The 17,554-nt window shown below is 39.0% G+C and overlaps 1 protein-coding gene across 1 annotated transcript in view; it reads left to right on the top strand.

Moving 5' to 3' along the window:
• Positions 1 to 17,554, top strand: part of LOC115627529 (adenylate cyclase type 9) — a 71,776-nt gene that overhangs the window by 18,472 nt on the left and 35,750 nt on the right. Inside the window, exon 2 of the mRNA XM_030523229.1 lies at positions 7,577 to 7,967. Within this exon, the coding sequence (XP_030379089.1) occupies positions 7,959 to 7,967 (9 nt within the window). The 5' untranslated portion in view covers positions 7,577 to 7,958. The remainder of the gene's footprint in view (positions 1 to 7,576; positions 7,968 to 17,554) is intronic.

The raw sequence follows: 17,554 nt of genomic DNA, 5'->3' as shown, positions 1-17,554 counted from the left end.
CGCAAGCACTGTGGGTCCAAAGCTGAAATAATGCGAATCTCTTCTTTTAGATTTCATATAAAAAAATAAAAAATATTCTAAACTGTAAACTGCATCCACTGCATCGCATTAAATGGAATAGGTTTTTAATTGTTCAATCAAATAAATAAATATTTAAATAGATATTTTGTGTAAAGTTATAACAAAGGTTTAGCTTTCTGAAAACATATTATAAGCAACCCGTATTATTATTCTCAGAGGAAAGCCTGCCTCAACCGATCAAGACAAGCCTTAGACAAAGAAACATTTGAATCCGAAAATCTGTTCCAGTTGTTGGAAATTACAAAAATGTCGTCAAATGCCAGTTGACTTAAACACCATTACTTATATTTAGGCATGTTTGTATTCATTTTTTTCATAAAGCTATTTATTTTCAAGCTAGGAGACGCGAATGGCAATGCAATGCTCTGAGATATCTACTTTTCTCACTATATTGTAGTCTTCACAAAAGCATCAAATGCGATTCAAGAGCAGATTTGCTTAAAAAACGTTCAAAAATAATATTTATTTTATAAAGCATTTTTATATATATTTATAATTTATGGAGCAACTTGATTGTTTATGTCAAATTTGATTTATAAAGCATTGTTCTGCGTAATGCACTATACTATATAAGGATAGGTGGATTTGTGTTCATTTGTCAATGAATTAGACAGGAACTACATTAAATAATTTATTAAGGCTATGAATTGAAGAGACTACTCGAATTGGTTGTATTACGATTATTCAGAATTGAAACATTTTATAGCCTGTACCCAAAGGCTTAAAGGCTATACTAGTTTTGTGCGAATGTATGTAACAGGCAGAAGGAGGCGTGTCAGACCCCACAAATATATTCTTGATTAAGATGACAAGGCGAGTCGATATAGTCTTGTCCGTCTGTCCATCCGTCCGTCTGTCTGTATGTACGCAAAAGTATAATTCATATTTTTTCCATAACTCCTGTAATTCTTGGAATTTCGAACTTTGGTAATTTCATCCAGTTAGTTATGTGTCCGTTTGTTAAGTTTCATCATGATTGGTCAATTTTGAAGAAAGTTATAGCCATAAATAAAATTGCTGCCCAAGCTCTGCCTGCAGCTATGCCCGCAGCTCTGCCCGCAGCTGTTGTTGTTGTTGCTGCTTTGGTTAAACTTTGTGCTGCATACGTACACGCATATAAATACGCAGAGACACGATTGTGATGTAAATTAATTCTATTGAATTAATTAATAATTATTTAAATTAATAAATAATTAATTAAATTAATTAATAATTAAATAAATGAAATCAATTAATAATTAATTAAATTGATTAATAATTAATTAAATTAATTAAATTTTTTTAATACATTTTTATTTTTTAATTTTGATTTTTTATTGAAAGGGAGAGTACAGGGTATTTTACTGTAGGGCTTGCTCGACTGTAGCGTTATATCTTGTTATATGCATATATGTATAGGACTCGTATGTGGTTGCTTGACGGGCTGAGACCACTGTGGCAGCCCCTGCTTGGATAGGTGCCAAGAGCGAAGCTTTTGAAGTGCCAACGTGCTCGCCGAGCTAAATGTAACTCGAGACAGGTCCGATCTACTGATGCTGATCAGCATCAGCATCAACATCAGCAGGTGGTGGTGTTGTCAGAGGGCTGCACTTAATTGAGGCGGTTCTGCTGAACACTAACAACTGCAACAACAACACCAACAACAACAACAACAACACCAACAACAATAGCATCAACAATAGCCGCAATCATGCACATGCAATGCAGGAAGTAAATGCGAATAAAGCTGAGCGTAGAGGGGAGCAGAGCCGATGACAATGGAAGTTGGCGTTGTCGCTCACGCTGGCAACCGTTGGCGTTGGAGAACAAGTTACAGTAAATATTTGTAATTATGTTGTTGTGCAGCGGGTGACGTCAGTGGGCAGCGCTGCAGAGATGCGTAAATGGATGAAACGTGGCGACGTCGCGCTCCGTTGCAGCTGCAAGAATGCAATTGCAAAAGCAGCGGACGCGATGGCGACAGCGGAAGTGGCAAGGAAGTGAATATTATTAATGGCTTGCCGGCTTGCCGGCGACACCTTCAAACAGATGCTGTGGCAATGCCGGTGGTGGGGGTGGTGCTGCTGTTCTTACTATATACATAGTGCTAACTGCCTGTCTTTTGCCTTCATTCTTGCTGACGCCTCGGGACAAACGCTTTGTGCTTTTTACTTGCAATTTGCTTACGTTTTTTAATGCTATTTTGCTTGTATTGTTTCATTCTTTGTTGTTGTTGTCATAGTTGTTTTTGTAGTATGCCAAAAAAAAAAAAACAGCAAAAAAAATGCAAAATGTTTGGCATACTGGTGTTGTTGTTGTTGTTGTTGTTGTTGTCGCACAGCTTGTTTCGCGTCTTGTTTAACGTTGTTGAAGCGCTCAAATTTCGCCGCTGCGCGCGTAAAACGAACATCACTTGGACAACAAAGCACAACTGGGCTGTGGTTGTAGATTGGTGTGTCTGTGTCTGTGTGTGTGCGGTGGTGTATGGTGTGTGGTGACGACATGCATTACTAATCTACGTGTGTATATATCAGTATGTACAAGTATATGCGATTTTGTACATGCATTGTTGACATGTGGCTAAATTCAAATTTCAAGTCATGCCAACAAAAATGTTTGTCTGGTCAGAACATTTTCATTTGCACTGCCTTTCAATGCTCTTCAATGTAACTCAAAGGGGGTGCCATTAATATTTATCTTATGATTTGGTTTTCAATTCCATTCGAATTCTTTTTCAAAGTAATACCACAATATTGTTCAAATATTCTCTAAATTTGAACACCCTTTGGCTTAATGTGTTTGAAAATCTTCTGGAAAGGATTGTAAATACCAACCATCAACTGACATATAACTTTGCATAACCTGCCTTAAAATGTTATCGCCCTGAGTCTCATCTGAATAATTCAAGTAAATTGTAATCACTCTGAGAAATGTTTCCTTATTAAACAATCAATTACAATACAATCCCCCTGGCTATGAGAGACTGACAGTCTTTAGAAAATCATCGCAATTTAAAGCATATGTGTATAAGCATGTGAATAATTATAAAACAATTGCATATTTTTTATAAATACACAGTCAGCTTTAAGTCTCTTTAAATCTTTTTAACAGCTAGATATTATATAATAGCACTGAATAGTGTTGCCATTTATTATATGTAGAATATTTTCATAGGAATAATCATCTAATAAGATGCTTTGTGCAAGCGTATACAAGTTTCGACGTTTCAGAGTGTACTTGTTATTTTATTTGCAATTGTGTTTTTTTTTCTTGAATTTTTATCTTTATCGCGTTTCAAAGTGCAAAAATTCTCGGAACCTTTGTTGGCTTTTTGCTTGCCGATAATCAACTAAGCCCGTCAATGGCTCGCATATCGCTCGAAGCTTAACCTTTTGCTTATGCTGACCATGTTTGTTGACCAGGTTGCCCAGGCCACTGGTGGCGCTCGTGTGCGCTGGTTGAGTTGAGTGAAACCACCAGTATAGTATGTGCGAGTACAGATAGTACACGCCCGTATATAAGTACAATACGCATACGCCCCATTGGTGATGCAACAGCTGCGATTGCGGTTTGTTGCATCTACATAAGAGTACTTGGATATAAACAAATCAATTTTCTGGATGGGTTACAGCGTGTTGAGGTTGAATATGCACTACTGGTATTGTCCATGTTGTGTGTTTTCCGTGCAGCTCCAACGAGCCATGCAATCAACTTTATTTAGCCGATTAACACGAACGCGCTCATTACCACAGCACGAGCTTGAAATCGAGTGGCACTTGTGGCTGCCACTGTCCAAGCAGACAAATGCTTGTCGCCCAGTTACATACTACAAGTATACGAGTACGTCCACACACATACCCTCCTGATACGTACATACATACAAGTAGGTATACACCTCATGTCTGTGTGCACTTTACTTTGCACGCACTGTTGAGCTTTTTCACCATTTCTCAATGACATGGCCACTAAGCTCCACAGATGTCTGAAAATTGCAATCTTCAAGCAGCCTTTCTCCTCTTTTCTCTTCTCTGCTCTCTCTCTCTCTCTCTCTCTCTGCTGTCATTCCATCTATCTTCCTATATCCCTGCTGTTTCAAAAACCACACCTTGCTTGTTTGCGACGCTGTCTGGGCAGCATTGTACGACCGTTTGTCTGTCTGCCTGCCTGCCTGTCTGTCTATCTGTTACTTCAAACGGAAATATGACAAAAACACACACACACACATAATAATAGGTATATATTACATATTCATGTACATTATGCCACATGATTATCATGATGGTTTTGCTTATTATGCTGATTATATTTATGCATGTGCAACAACTTCCACGTGCCCGCACTGCCAACGCGATCCCAGGCTACCCGCATAGAATCGCAGTCCAACTTTATGATTATGTATGCCTATAAACATACGTAACTAGGCGCTTACAAGTATGCTTTTAGGGATGAGGCCGTGACACAATATAAATGCACACAGATTTTCGATTTCTCACACACCAGCAACTTGGTATTTTCTGGACTAGTTTGAATTCATTTGCTCGACTTCAAATCAAATGTGCTTCTTTCAAAATGTAGATGAACGTTTTATACATTTTAAGGTCCATTTCCATCAACTATGGCTGATGTTGATTACAGAGAGTATTATTTGTGATTGCTCGAACTAAAATGGTCTTCCATAGTGTTGAGCATACTCGTATATTGTTATTATTGATTAACGGATACCAAAAGCTAATTCAATTGGTATATTCGCGGCCAGCCATTAAATTGGTCCATTGGCGAGTTGATGTCTTGTTTTCTTCTTCCAATACCTATACAAGTATGTCCTACAAAGCAGATGTGCCGACAGGCTAACAAAAATAAAAGTCCCTCTCAGCTGGCAACACTAATTAACCAAATTAACATATTTTAATGATTTGGGCTGATGAAATTTGGTTAAACTTCGCTCATAACCATTAACCAGTTATCGCCATGAAATCCTTAGCAATTAAGAACAATAATGATGATTGTACGCATAATATCGCAAATACACAACAGGTTTCTCGTTTTCAAGTGAATGGCAAACAGAACCATCCGAATGGAAACCGAACAGCATTTAATTTCAATTGAAGCACTTAGATTAGGTTGCTTGATTAAATGTGGGGGTCTTGTTTAGTTGATTTGTCGTGATTTAGGAAAGCCTCGGCATTACTCATCGCTAGTCTAGTCCCATTTGTCGTGTGCTTGACATATTTCCGCTCTTGCTTAAAAGTTTGTTCAAACAATTTGGCAAAATTTTCGTAACAACTTTTCAAATTGAGAACGCGCTCAATGCTCGCGTGTGTGTGTGGACATGTGAGTGTATCTGTGTATCTGTGTATCTGTGTGTTTCGTGCATAACTTTCTGTGTGTGTGTGTGTGTGTGTGTGTGCGAGTGCGAGTGTGTGAGTGAATTTGTTGTGCACTCGCATGTAAGCAAATAGCTGTATTAAGAGCTATAATCACTTAATTTTCGACAAGCCTCTGCCTCTCTACATAATAAAAAGTCAACGCTGTCGCAAAGGGGGAAAAGAGACAGCGGAATAGAATGAGAGGGGGAGAGAGATGGGGACTGAGAAATATGGAGGTGCCTCGGAGCTTGAACAATTTCTATTCGACAATTAATCGTTAATTAAATGTTTGCTGTTTGTTTAGTCGATACGCTTGATTAGTCGAGACGCCGCTCAGCATTGGCCGCATCCCCTCCCACCACCTGTCTTCCTGTCCTTCTATCTGTCTGTCTGTCTGTCTGTCTGTCTGTCTGCCTGCCTGTCCGGATAATTGGATGGACTGGGATTGGCTTTGTTTTTGTTTTTGGCTTTGACTCTGACTTTGATTCTGGCTTGGTTTGGATCAGTTGGGTTGCTCAGCAGCTCGACTCTCATAGCAGACGGATAATCAAATCAAATCGAATCAATTCGCTGCTTAATAATGAACGAACAGCAAACTCTCGAGATGCGCCGAGCCGGCGACCAAGCAAATTGCGGTAAACGGGCCTGTGCCTGCCAGACACAAGCAACAACAACGACACACTAACTAACTATGGAGAATACAGACAGGCCAGCGGACAGACAAACGGGCGGACTGGCGACGGACCCCAAGCAATGGCAGCGCGCAAATTTATCACCAAAAGATTCTTGAACTCTAAGCACTAAGGTCGACAACTTTATGGGGCGTTCGATGCTGGCAAACAGGTCTCTAGGCATTGTTGACAACCAACTCTGTCTCTGAATTTCTGAATTTCTCACTGAGCGACTCGACTGAGTGACTGAGTGACTGACTAACTGGCCGTTCGATTGATTGCTCGAATGTTTGACAAACTGCTGCAGCATACGCTGTTAACAGTCAATCACGACTCCATGCCTAAAACTTGATTAGAATCGACCTGGTTTTATGCACTAACTGCAAATAAAACGTATAAGGTTATCTAAAAAAAAACATTCTATCGCAGCAAAGTTAAAAAATATGTTTGCGCTCGAAGCATAACTAAATTTTCAACATAACAGAAAGATGAAACATATGCATATTAATATTAAAGAATGAATAATTTCAATTACTTTGGATTATTCTAATCTATATATATTTGCCTAAAAAGATCAATACATACATATGTTCCAAATATGAGTAAAAATGTTGGACAATCTGGTTTGCTACGCTTCTAATATATGTACGAACTCATTTCTTTCGCATACTAACTATTTGTAATAATTAACAAATGCAAGAACTGTAAAAATGTAGCCACAAGAGCCAATAGAAATTAAATATAGCATGTAATACTTACTTTTGTGAAACCACCCTTTATTATAGCTTACAAATTTAATATAAATCCATTTTAATTATTCTTACATTCAAGGCGAAAATTTGTGTTAACTAAATTGTGTAAAAACTGCTTAATACCGATTAAACTTTTTTAAGAGAGAACAGATTATGGTATAAACAAAAACTTTGTCAGAAACTTCTTAAGAAACTTCCATTCATTTTTGATGATTAAGTTTAAAGGAAATTTTCTCTGAAGTTCTCCCTTCATTCATTTTCACCCCTAACTTTGAGGCAGAGTTACGGAAAAGAGTTGCAGCTACTAATTCCCATATAGTATTGTTAAAGAGTTCATTGTAAAAGTAATTTATGAGTGACTGGAAGAGTAACAAGATATTAATTTGTTCTTTCACTCTATAAAATAAATCATGTGTCAGATACTAATCGGCAAAGAAGCAAGCTTAAAAAAAATCCATATAGAAATATAATTGAAACTAGAACTTCCAAATCTGTAACTTCTAAGTATGCCTTTATCTATGCCATTGTTCTTCAGAACATCTGGTAATTCATTAAAGTATTTTGTTGGTGCGAGTGTATTTGCGTTCATTCTTGAAAATGCTGATGGGCAAGCCGAAAGGATTTTGTTTTGTACTTACTATTCTGTATACTATATATATTTTATTTGATCGCGCAAATGCGGTGCATTCTCAATGCTTTAATTTGTTGTTTTACTCCATTTTTGCAGCATTGCCTCCATGTTGATGTCGTAGCCATTAGGCAGTCGTTGGGCTGCACGTTGTGAATATGCCGTGCCACTTGTTGCATGCCACACAGCAGCCGCCGCAGCAGAAGCAGAAGCAGCAACAACAAGCAACGCAACGAACTAGAATCAAAACAAATAACTTTTCAGACAACTAAAATGCAATGCAATGCGATGCAATGCCGTTAATCATACGCCATGTTGGGCAACAAGGCGCCTAAGCGGCAGCGTCAACGGCAACGACAACGACAACGACAGAGACACGGACAACGACAAAGACGAAGCTGCCGCCCACAATAAGCTGAATTGAAGCAACAACGTCATCATCAACAACAATTGCAGCTCTGTAAAGAAAGACCAACACAAAATGTCTGAGGTAAGTTGAAAATGAGGAAAAATATGTGAAGACACGTACATGCTCGAATGCTGGAATGTAACACCATGGGTATGGGTATGGGTATGGGCATTGAAATGGGGATACTCGTGCAAAGGCCAATGTCTTATGGCATTGAAGATGGCGCTAATGGTGGTATCGTCGATGTTGTTTTTGTTATTATTGTTGTTGATGTTGTTGCTCTGGCTGCTGTTGACGGCAGCGGCAGCGACAACGACAACAACAACGCTGGCATTTCCATTTTTATTAAATTAAAATCGATTTTCAGTTTATTTTATCAAAAGACTTAAAAAACATAAAACGCATTAAAAGCAAAACCACACACGCTTACATACAACGACTACAAAGGCGCCCAAATACACACACACGCACACACACACACGCACACACACACACGCACACACACACACACATATATGCGGGTCCACACACTGACACACACGATTAGAATCAACAAGCAGGCGCCATCTTGTTGGTCATAGTTTGAGTTTCAGCGAACGCTGGGGGACACTGGGACCTTCTTCTTCTTCTTGTTGATGTTAATGTTGTTGTTGTTGGTGGTACTAGCGTTGTCTTAAGTTTCGCGTGCAAGACTACAACAACGACATCACCATCACGGTCTTATATGCTCCAACTCTATGGTCGACATATCCACAGCCACAGCCCCATCGCCATCGCCATCGCCATCGACGAGCACAAAGCTAAGAATTTCCTTTTGGCCCGCATAGACATTTGAATTTTGGGTCAGTGACGTTGTTGGCCATTGCTATTCCTTCTCTAAACACACACACACACACACACACACATGTGTACATACATACTTACAACCTTAACCCTTTTTTGTGCCTACATGCTATCTTTTACTTTGCAAATGTTCTTAATATAATTAAAGAATTTCTTCGGCAAATTAAAGCTCTCTAGAAACACATACTTGAGAATATCAACTCTGAGTCCACTTTAGTGGATTGATTTGCTTCCAAAGTAGAAAATTGTGCGCCTATCTTTAAAGATACTCGTAAATGGTTTTCGCTGGCTTTAATCAGCTTGTGCAGAGGTAAAATATTTGCCTTTTTCTTGGCTGTTCCACAACATTCTGAACCCTCATTCAATTTGAATTTTTCAATATCAAGATTTTTATTATTTTACGAGTTGGTGCTATAGAAGCAAAGCGTAATTATTTCGAACAATTTAAACCATTTTTCCACATGGGGTGGAGTTTCTCTTCTAGGGTTAAGACAGAGCAGTGAGCAACAGGCGTTGACAACATCAGAATTTGTTTTGAGCATTTCACATAGCCAGGCAGTCATTGACACCCCCATGCCCCATGTCCCCCTCCTCCTCCTCCTCCTCGTCCTCACATACATACACTCACACCTTCATATACATATTGACCTAATTTTCACCTGTTTAGAAATTCATTTCACTCGCTCGCTATTGCTCTTCATTGCAAGCAAACGCGAAACACCGACAGCAACATTTTCCACAGGTCCAATAGTTGTGACTCAAAACAGTAGCCAGGACCCGAAGCTGGCTGCCTGGCTGCCTGGCTGCCCGACTGCCTGACTGCCTGACTGCCTGTATCACTGGCTGGATGGCGAGTTAGCGGACCAGTTGGGTAGCTACACAGCCGGCGGCCAACATACATACCTACTGACGGGGTTTTGCGTTTTTGGCGCATGATTTATGCATAGAGAGCGGGTCGAGACGCAGCGAGAACAACAACAACAACAACGACTAAGCACGGCACGTGTTTGTTATTGTTGGTGCTGTTGTTGTTGTTGCTGTTGTTGTTGCTATTGTTGTTTTTTCTGTCGCAAGTGGGTCGAACATGTGTCAAAGTTGACTTGGCCTGCTTGGGTCGCTCAACGGCTGGCATGCTAAAAAATTTACATTTACATTTGCCGCGCAACGAGCAGTTTCCAATTGCATGGTGAATGGAACAGCCCTGCCCAGCCCTGACCAGCCCTGCCCAGCCCAGCACAGAACAGGCCAGCCAGAAGCTTAACCCTACTGCAGTTATGTATGTACATGTACATGTGTATACATAGTACATATACTTGTATGTACTAGTGTTTTCAGCAATAACTGCATACATAATTTACAGAGCCCATGCTCCGACTTAGTTTAAGCAGCTCGATGAAACATGAGGATTCCTTCAATATATGCGATACGACGATATATATTTAATAATAATATATGTGCGAGTGGTTGCCATTATTGGAACCGCTTTTCTTGTTTCAATTATCAGCTTACTTAATATGCATATTTAGCTGAAAGATTGTGCGAAATAACAGATTCTCAAGATATACATTATTATAAGTAGTATGTTGCAATCACTGAAGTGAAGCGTTTCTTATAGTTAGTTTATTTGTATTTATTGTAATCGTCTTGATAGACTTGTCGCATCATCAAAACTGTGCTTTAGCTTAAAAACTTGGCGAAAACCCAAACGCGATCATCTCCCCTAAGAATAATACCTTTGCGAGTTGCATGGAAAGCGTACGTTTCTATTTTCATACTCTGTTACTCGTGTAGAAGCTGAAATAGCTTAAATCCTCTTACTACCAAGCCTTTGATGTTGCTTTCAAGCAAAGCCTTTACTGCAACTGCCGGTGTCTGCTTATTTAATTTCAGTGCTTGCATTGCGCATACGACATGATAGCCAAGGCGGCTTCTCCTGGGGCTGTCAAAACGATGCGATTCATGGAAGGCGCTCTCAGATGTATATCTGTATGGGTTTTTTTTTTTTTTGAAGATTGCGGCTATGGCTGTACACAATTTGCCGTTTGTCAATTGTTTACGCAAATCTAATGAATAAAAAATGAATAGCAAAGCAAAGACAGCAAAATAAAAAATAAAAGACTGCGCTCTATTAGTTTTTAGCACCGGTCGTTAGCGACAAACAAACACAGACACTCGCAAACAAAGAAACAAACGGTGGAAAATAAATTGAGAATCGACAACAAAACGGCGCAAATTCCAAGCAGATAAAAAAAGTTCGCCTGGAGTGCGGACGTTCGTTTGTTAGAAGGGGGGTGGGCATATATCCAACAAGAAAACAACAAAAAAGATCGCTTCTTCGTTATCTTAATACCAAGCGGCGTTTCATAATGTGGTTGCTTCCGACCCCAGCCACGAAAGCCAAAACTAATGACAACACCAGCACCAGCAGCAGCACCAGCAAGCAGAGAATCGAGCAACGAAGCCTTCACACCCTTGCCAGTAACAATTTTTGAAATGCAAGCCGGCGCAAATGCGGCTAGAATATTCCCAGCAGAGCGCATCTAATGAAGAAGCATGCATAAAAAGGACAAAAGACTCTGATGGAATTCATAATGCAATCATCAGGCGATGATAAGCGGGAATTTCCTCAAAGTTTTATCTCAGACAAGATGCTTTCAACTTTGAAGGACACGAAGTTGGCCAGACACCAGTCTGCGGTTATAGAAAGCGTTTGGTCCTTAATGATAGCAAAAGCAGGGAAGAAGTGTCAGGCAATATCAGAACTAAAATAAACTTTTGAGAAATTCTAATGAATAATTGTCTGCTCCATTCGATTGCCATGAACGATAAAAAAGACTTACAAAAACGATAAGGCAATGCATAATTGTTATGCTTTATTTCATTTCTTTCTCAAAATACAATACAAATAAATTTGATGTGAAACAATTTTTTTTTGGTTTTTTAAATATATATTTGACATCAATAACTATATACATACTACATACAGTAGGGATGTAAATCGGTACACAATTTGGGCATTTATTAAATGTTGAGTTTAAATTTCGGTCTTTTATTAGTTTGTTAATCGCAGTCATCCTTAACAGAAAACCTACACCTGAGACCTTAGCTGAAGAAGGCTTCAAAGGAAACCCACCAGTCCTCAACAAGTTCTAATACTTATAGGATTACAAAATTACCAAACATAAATATTTCCATACGTTAAATCCTACTCATATCTCAGCTATCATCAGCAGTGGAGGAGCACGCATGGTTGGAATCTCGTACTTTGCTATATCAATATATCTTTTGCAACGCTTAGAGTATAAAGTGAGTCAAAAGTCAAAACAGAGGCGGAAAGGGGGGCACAATTAGAGCGATGTGCGTCGTTGAATGACCTTGACAATAAAGAAACAATTGCCAACTGAAATAGCTACAATATTTTGCAGAAAAGGCAGGCGAATCTCATTGTGTTTATTTGTGTGTTTGGCTGTCTCTACTCACTTGATCCTTGGCAATTGGATTAGACTTGATGGGCCGCTGGTCGTTTGTGCCTAAGCCAGGACGTCTAGTCGTTACCACAAGTTGGCCCCGAAATGGGTGACTGACTGCCGCGCAATTATAGTATACGAGCATAGTCAGAGTTAGAGCCACAGCCATTGCTTTGGTTCACTGAACCCAACGCCCAGTCTCTAGTCATTAATGATGGGCTCGCCCGCCCCAATTGAGGACACGCGTCGTCTTTCTTTCTTTGGTAATTAGAGGCGCAGTTGATTTGCCTAAAAGGCGAGTGTCGAGCTTTGTACGATTGAAAATTTTCAATCAGTGTTGAGCCATCAGTCGGCATTGATTTGTTTGACTGATTGACTGCCAGCTTGTTTGCTTGGATGGCTGACTGATTGATGGGTTTTTAATGAAGCCAAACGGCAAGTGCTGCGATTTTGTTGAGACACCAGACAGACCCGATCCAAGCAAACTGACACAAATGCAAACACCCAAGCACCCAAACAATCGTATACTTATACATACATATATGCACGTTCGTGTACACACTATGAGAAAACTTTAATCATTAGCGGAAGTTTTTAAATTTCATTGCCTACTTGAAGGCGCACCTGCCCAATAAACAAACAAACAAACAAACACCACAATGACAACTTGTCATTTGCCATTAGACACTGGAAACGTATACGTTCTGTTGAAATCCAGCAGCTGTTGCATTCGCAAGAGCTTTTCGAGGAATCATTTAGAACAGATGGTATTTTTTATGCCTCTACGACAATACTTGTATCAAATGACAAGCAAATCGCCTAATTAATGAACAAATGTCGTTGGCGAGGAGCAGGTAGTTCTAGCAAAGAAAAAACATACATCACATCTATTTGTTTCTGGCGAGTTATCAGGTTGCGCTGTAATTGTTCTGAATTTATCTATAAATATAATATAAGCAATCGAAAATAAAAATAAAGCAAACAAACATCATGGTGAAGAATTATTCAACTCTGCTGCTTCAAGTGAAGAAAATCCAGTTGAGTTAATCTTCATGATGAACTGGAAATGGATGATCTCTAAACCGAATACTAGTGCTCGAAACCACAATCGACGTGGTGAAAGAATATTTGAATTTCATTTTATTCCTCTACCAAATTGGCTTCTTTAGCTTGCGTTTGTAAAAGATAATAAAAATGTATTTATCTATAGTTGTTCTTTGATTAACATTTGGCTTTCAGAACTCAAAGAAAAAATGTTTAAATACTGAGTTATACATAAGCAGTCACTCACTGTCGCTGGGCATGATTGCTCGGAATAATAAACCAGAAGTAACTTAGCAAAGAAAATGCTTTATGAAAATAATAATAACGAAATATTCGAATTGGGCTTAAATAAAAGAGCAATGGAGACATAAGCGACAGCAAATGATGCAAGTTCTCAACTTGAAAAGGGGCAGTGGCACAGGGGGCGTGGCTTGCCTTGGCTAGTCGCGCATTTGAAATGTATACTTCACTAAAGTTGCACGCAGCAGACGGCGTGCTAACAAGGCAAATAGAACGAAGCAGGCAAACAAACAAATAGCACAGCATGGACTACCACATGCTACCACATTAGGTAAATACAGTGAAACCTCCCTCGGACAGTTTGACTTTTTCTACCCTGTACCCAACGGGTGAAAGGGTATACCAGTTTTGTGAGAATGTATGTAGCACACAGAAGGAGATGTGGCAGACTCCACAAAGCATATATTCTTGATCAGGCTGACAAGCCGAGTCCATGTAGCCATGTCCGTCCGTCTGTCTGTATGAACGCAAGGACTTGAGACTGTACAAGGCCCAGAATAACCAAACTGGTGGGAGAGGCCTAGCATTGTTTTGTTATTGAAGCCATCAAAAAAAAGTTCAGTTAAGAACTTATTTAAGTACATACATACAAGTATAACAATATAATATAACCATCGAAAATTACATTTAAAAAAGCTTCAATTCGTTCAATATGCAGCTTTGAACAGTGTGTACAGTGTTGAAATGCTTCTTCGTCTGAACTTATTTTGTAAAAGTCCTTACGAATATCTTCAGATTCAGGTTTATTATCACTTTCAGCAATTCAAACCAATATCAGTTTTTAGATTTTCCAATGCAACATTGTTGTCTATTGCGAGAATCCGTTGGCATTTCAGAGCGTTTTGAAATAGTTTGATATTTGAAAAGTGAAACGAAAAGATGGTAATGGGCACTCATCTTCAAGGTCGAAATCGTCCGCAGAATCTTGAAATTTATTAAAACCTTCCTTTTTACAACACTTTGTAAGGCTTCTTGGTGCACTTTTTCTTTCCTACCTAACGTTTTTGTTGCAACATGCCACATTTACTTTTCTTCCTCGAACAAAAGAAAATTTTCAACTCTAGTCATTTTCATCAGAATCAGATATAATTTTCCTTATTTTGCTTGGCCGGTATGTCTGCATTTCTGTCTGTTTTTATACTCTGTACATGAAATGTACAAGAGTATATTAGGTTTGCGGGAGCTGAAAAATGTAACAGGCAGAAGGAGGCGTGGCAGACCCCACAAAGTATATATATTCTTGATCAGCATGACGAGACGAGTCGATCTAGCCCTGTCTGTCTGTCCGTCTGTCCGTCTGTCCGTCCGTATGAACACCTGGATCTCAGAGACTATAAGAGATAGAGACACCAAATTTTGCACGAAGATGCGTTATGTGTGTATTCTATACGAGTTTGTTTTATTTTTTTGATTTTCCCCCGCACTTCCCCCCTATGGGGGTTTTCCCGATTTTCTATTCGTATAATCGCCTATATCTCGGAGACTATAAGACCTAGGAACACCAAATTTTAGTCCCAGATGCCTTATGTGAATACGCAGAAAATGTATATTTTGGAATTCCCCTCCCTCCCCCCTCTACCCCGCAAATCGTAACTCCCGTAATTCTTGGAATTTCGAACTAAAATTTTGGAAATACCCCCAGTTAGTTATTATGTGTCCGTATGCCAAATTTCATTATGATAGACCGATTTAACAAGAAGTTATAGCCATAAATATATTTGCTGATGCAGCGCTGCTCAAGCGCTGCCCGCGGCTGTTGTTGATGTTGCTGTTTGGTTGACTGCGAAAATGCTTACACAGACACGAATAGATGCGCATAGGCATACATACACTCACACAGACGCAATTGCTATGTAAATGTGCAATTATACACCCTTTACGTGAGTTCGAATACCGAGAGAGGTAAAATCGATCCAATTTTTTTTTATTTATTTTTTTTTTTATTTTCTATAATTATTGTAAACATATGTACAGAGTATTTCAAAGTCGGGACACCCGACCTTAGCTTTTTTACTTGTTTTTTTTTTTTAAATGTAATTTTTCATTCACGCATAGGAAAGAGGTAAGGCTTCTGGGTGCACTTTTTCTTTTCTACTTAACGTTGTTGCAACATGCTGCATTAACATTACTTCTTTGCAAATTTGCAACTAATTTCACTTTCATCAGAATCACATAACATATTCTTTTCTTTTTTTTTTGCTTGTCAAGACGCCGGTATGTCGGCATTTTTGTCTGCTTTTGTTTTAAATTTTATTTTTGATTCACGCATAGGCAAGAAAAGTTTTGTTTAAACTTTGAGAGGCAAGAGAGGCTTTAGCTGGAATTGTTGAAGTTGATCTGGAAAGTACAGCAAAACGAATGTTCTACTTGTATTTAGAAAAGTGTCAGTCCTAAAGCGGTGTCCGTTAAGAGAGTTTATACTGTAAACATACTTGCATATGTATGTGAACACACTTTTGCTTGTTTGCGTGTGTTCTGTTCGACTTGAACTTGAGTGACAGTTGTCCCTTGTTTACGGAAAGCCGCCTGCAAGTATACTATATTATGAAATATGTATATTGTTATAAGCAGCATGCTGTGAATGGTGAGGTAGGGTTTGTGAGTGCACGTTAGAGGAGGGGTTACGGCCGTAGGGGATGGCTGCCAGCGTGGGTGCGGTTGACAAAATCATGTGGTCACCTGATGGTTTAATGCAATCGCCATTACTGGTACACTTACGATTGTTGCTGTTGCACCTGCAGCTGTTGCCATTACAACAGCAACAGCAACTGCCCCAGCCAATCTAAACATGTTAAGCAACCAAAGCTGCTGCGCTTGATGTTGCAGAAAGACGGAGGGCCTGAACGACAAAACGCTGCTGGAATATCCAGCAGCATAAGCGACAGCGATTCTGTTTCTGACACACAAAACTCTGACAAGTGCAGCATCTTTGCAAGGGAATGCATTTGCTCAGATAATGTCTACAGTGGCTTAGCATAAAATAAACGCAATAATGGCTCGCACGTATTTGGAATGCAATTTCAAAACAGCAACATTCTATGCTACTCGTGAAGTTAGCTGAGCTTCAACAATTTCCAGCTACATAGCTATCAAGTTAGTCGAGCAGTAGGTTATCAGAGAAAACTCGCTCCTCATGGCTCTTAACCATGCCTGAAGAAAACAAGAAAATGTTTCCTTCATTTTCTTTCGCAATTAGAAGTAACCAGCATGAAAAACTGTGAATATTGGCAAGGGATTCACAAATTGTCGCTAAAGTGGTGTCTGTCCGATTGTTGTTGCTTACTAAAAGTGATCTGGCCCTGATCGTCGTATGAAAAATTGGAGTATTATCTGTACAAAGTGATAACGAAGTATTAAAGAGGAATTGGTACTTTGCAGAAATTATGCAAAATATTTGGATTCAGATATTACACGTTTATAATTCAATTCGCTTCGTTTGAAATACTAAAAAAGTTTAATAAATGTTATGCGAAGTAAATGTCGGTAAGTCAATTAGAACTCGAGTTAATTTAATAAACAAATTGTGTTTTTAATAAGTATAGTATAAGTATATTTTGGTGTTGAATGGTTTCTCGTTTCTGACTTCTTTCAAAAATCATTGCAATTACAAAATGAAAACATTTAGTTATTAAAGCGTACTCGGAGTATAATATTTATAGGTATAAGTAATAATATATGGCAAGAGAAAATAAAGTCCCACAATATTGTAATGTTTAATGTTTATGTCAGCGCAAAAAATAGGCCCAGTTATCATCTTCATTATTTGATAGGTGGAGAGAGCTGTGTACATCCAGTAAATACGTCTAGTCTCCTTATGGATACAGCGTCCCACACGCACTCTATCCAACCACATAGGCCTACCACTCATACAGGACTTATGCAGATTTGTGAGTAAAAGTGAACGCGTCGCTGAACCTTTGCAAAAACAAGATAAACAAAACCATCTACAACATCTACGAGGAAAGTAAAAAGCAAAAGCAAAAGCAACAGCTTCGATTAGGCCGCCGCCACATA

This window comes from Scaptodrosophila lebanonensis, unplaced genomic scaffold (genome assembly GCF_003285725.1).
Source record: "Scaptodrosophila lebanonensis strain 11010-0011.00,11010-0021.00 unplaced genomic scaffold, SlebRS2 tig00000096-arrow-pilon, whole genome shotgun sequence".
In the NCBI taxonomy this organism is placed as follows: Eukaryota; Metazoa; Arthropoda; class Insecta; order Diptera; family Drosophilidae; genus Scaptodrosophila; species Scaptodrosophila lebanonensis.
The sequence above is the reverse complement of the archived record's forward strand: the minus strand, read 5'-3'. Positions and strand labels throughout refer to the sequence as shown.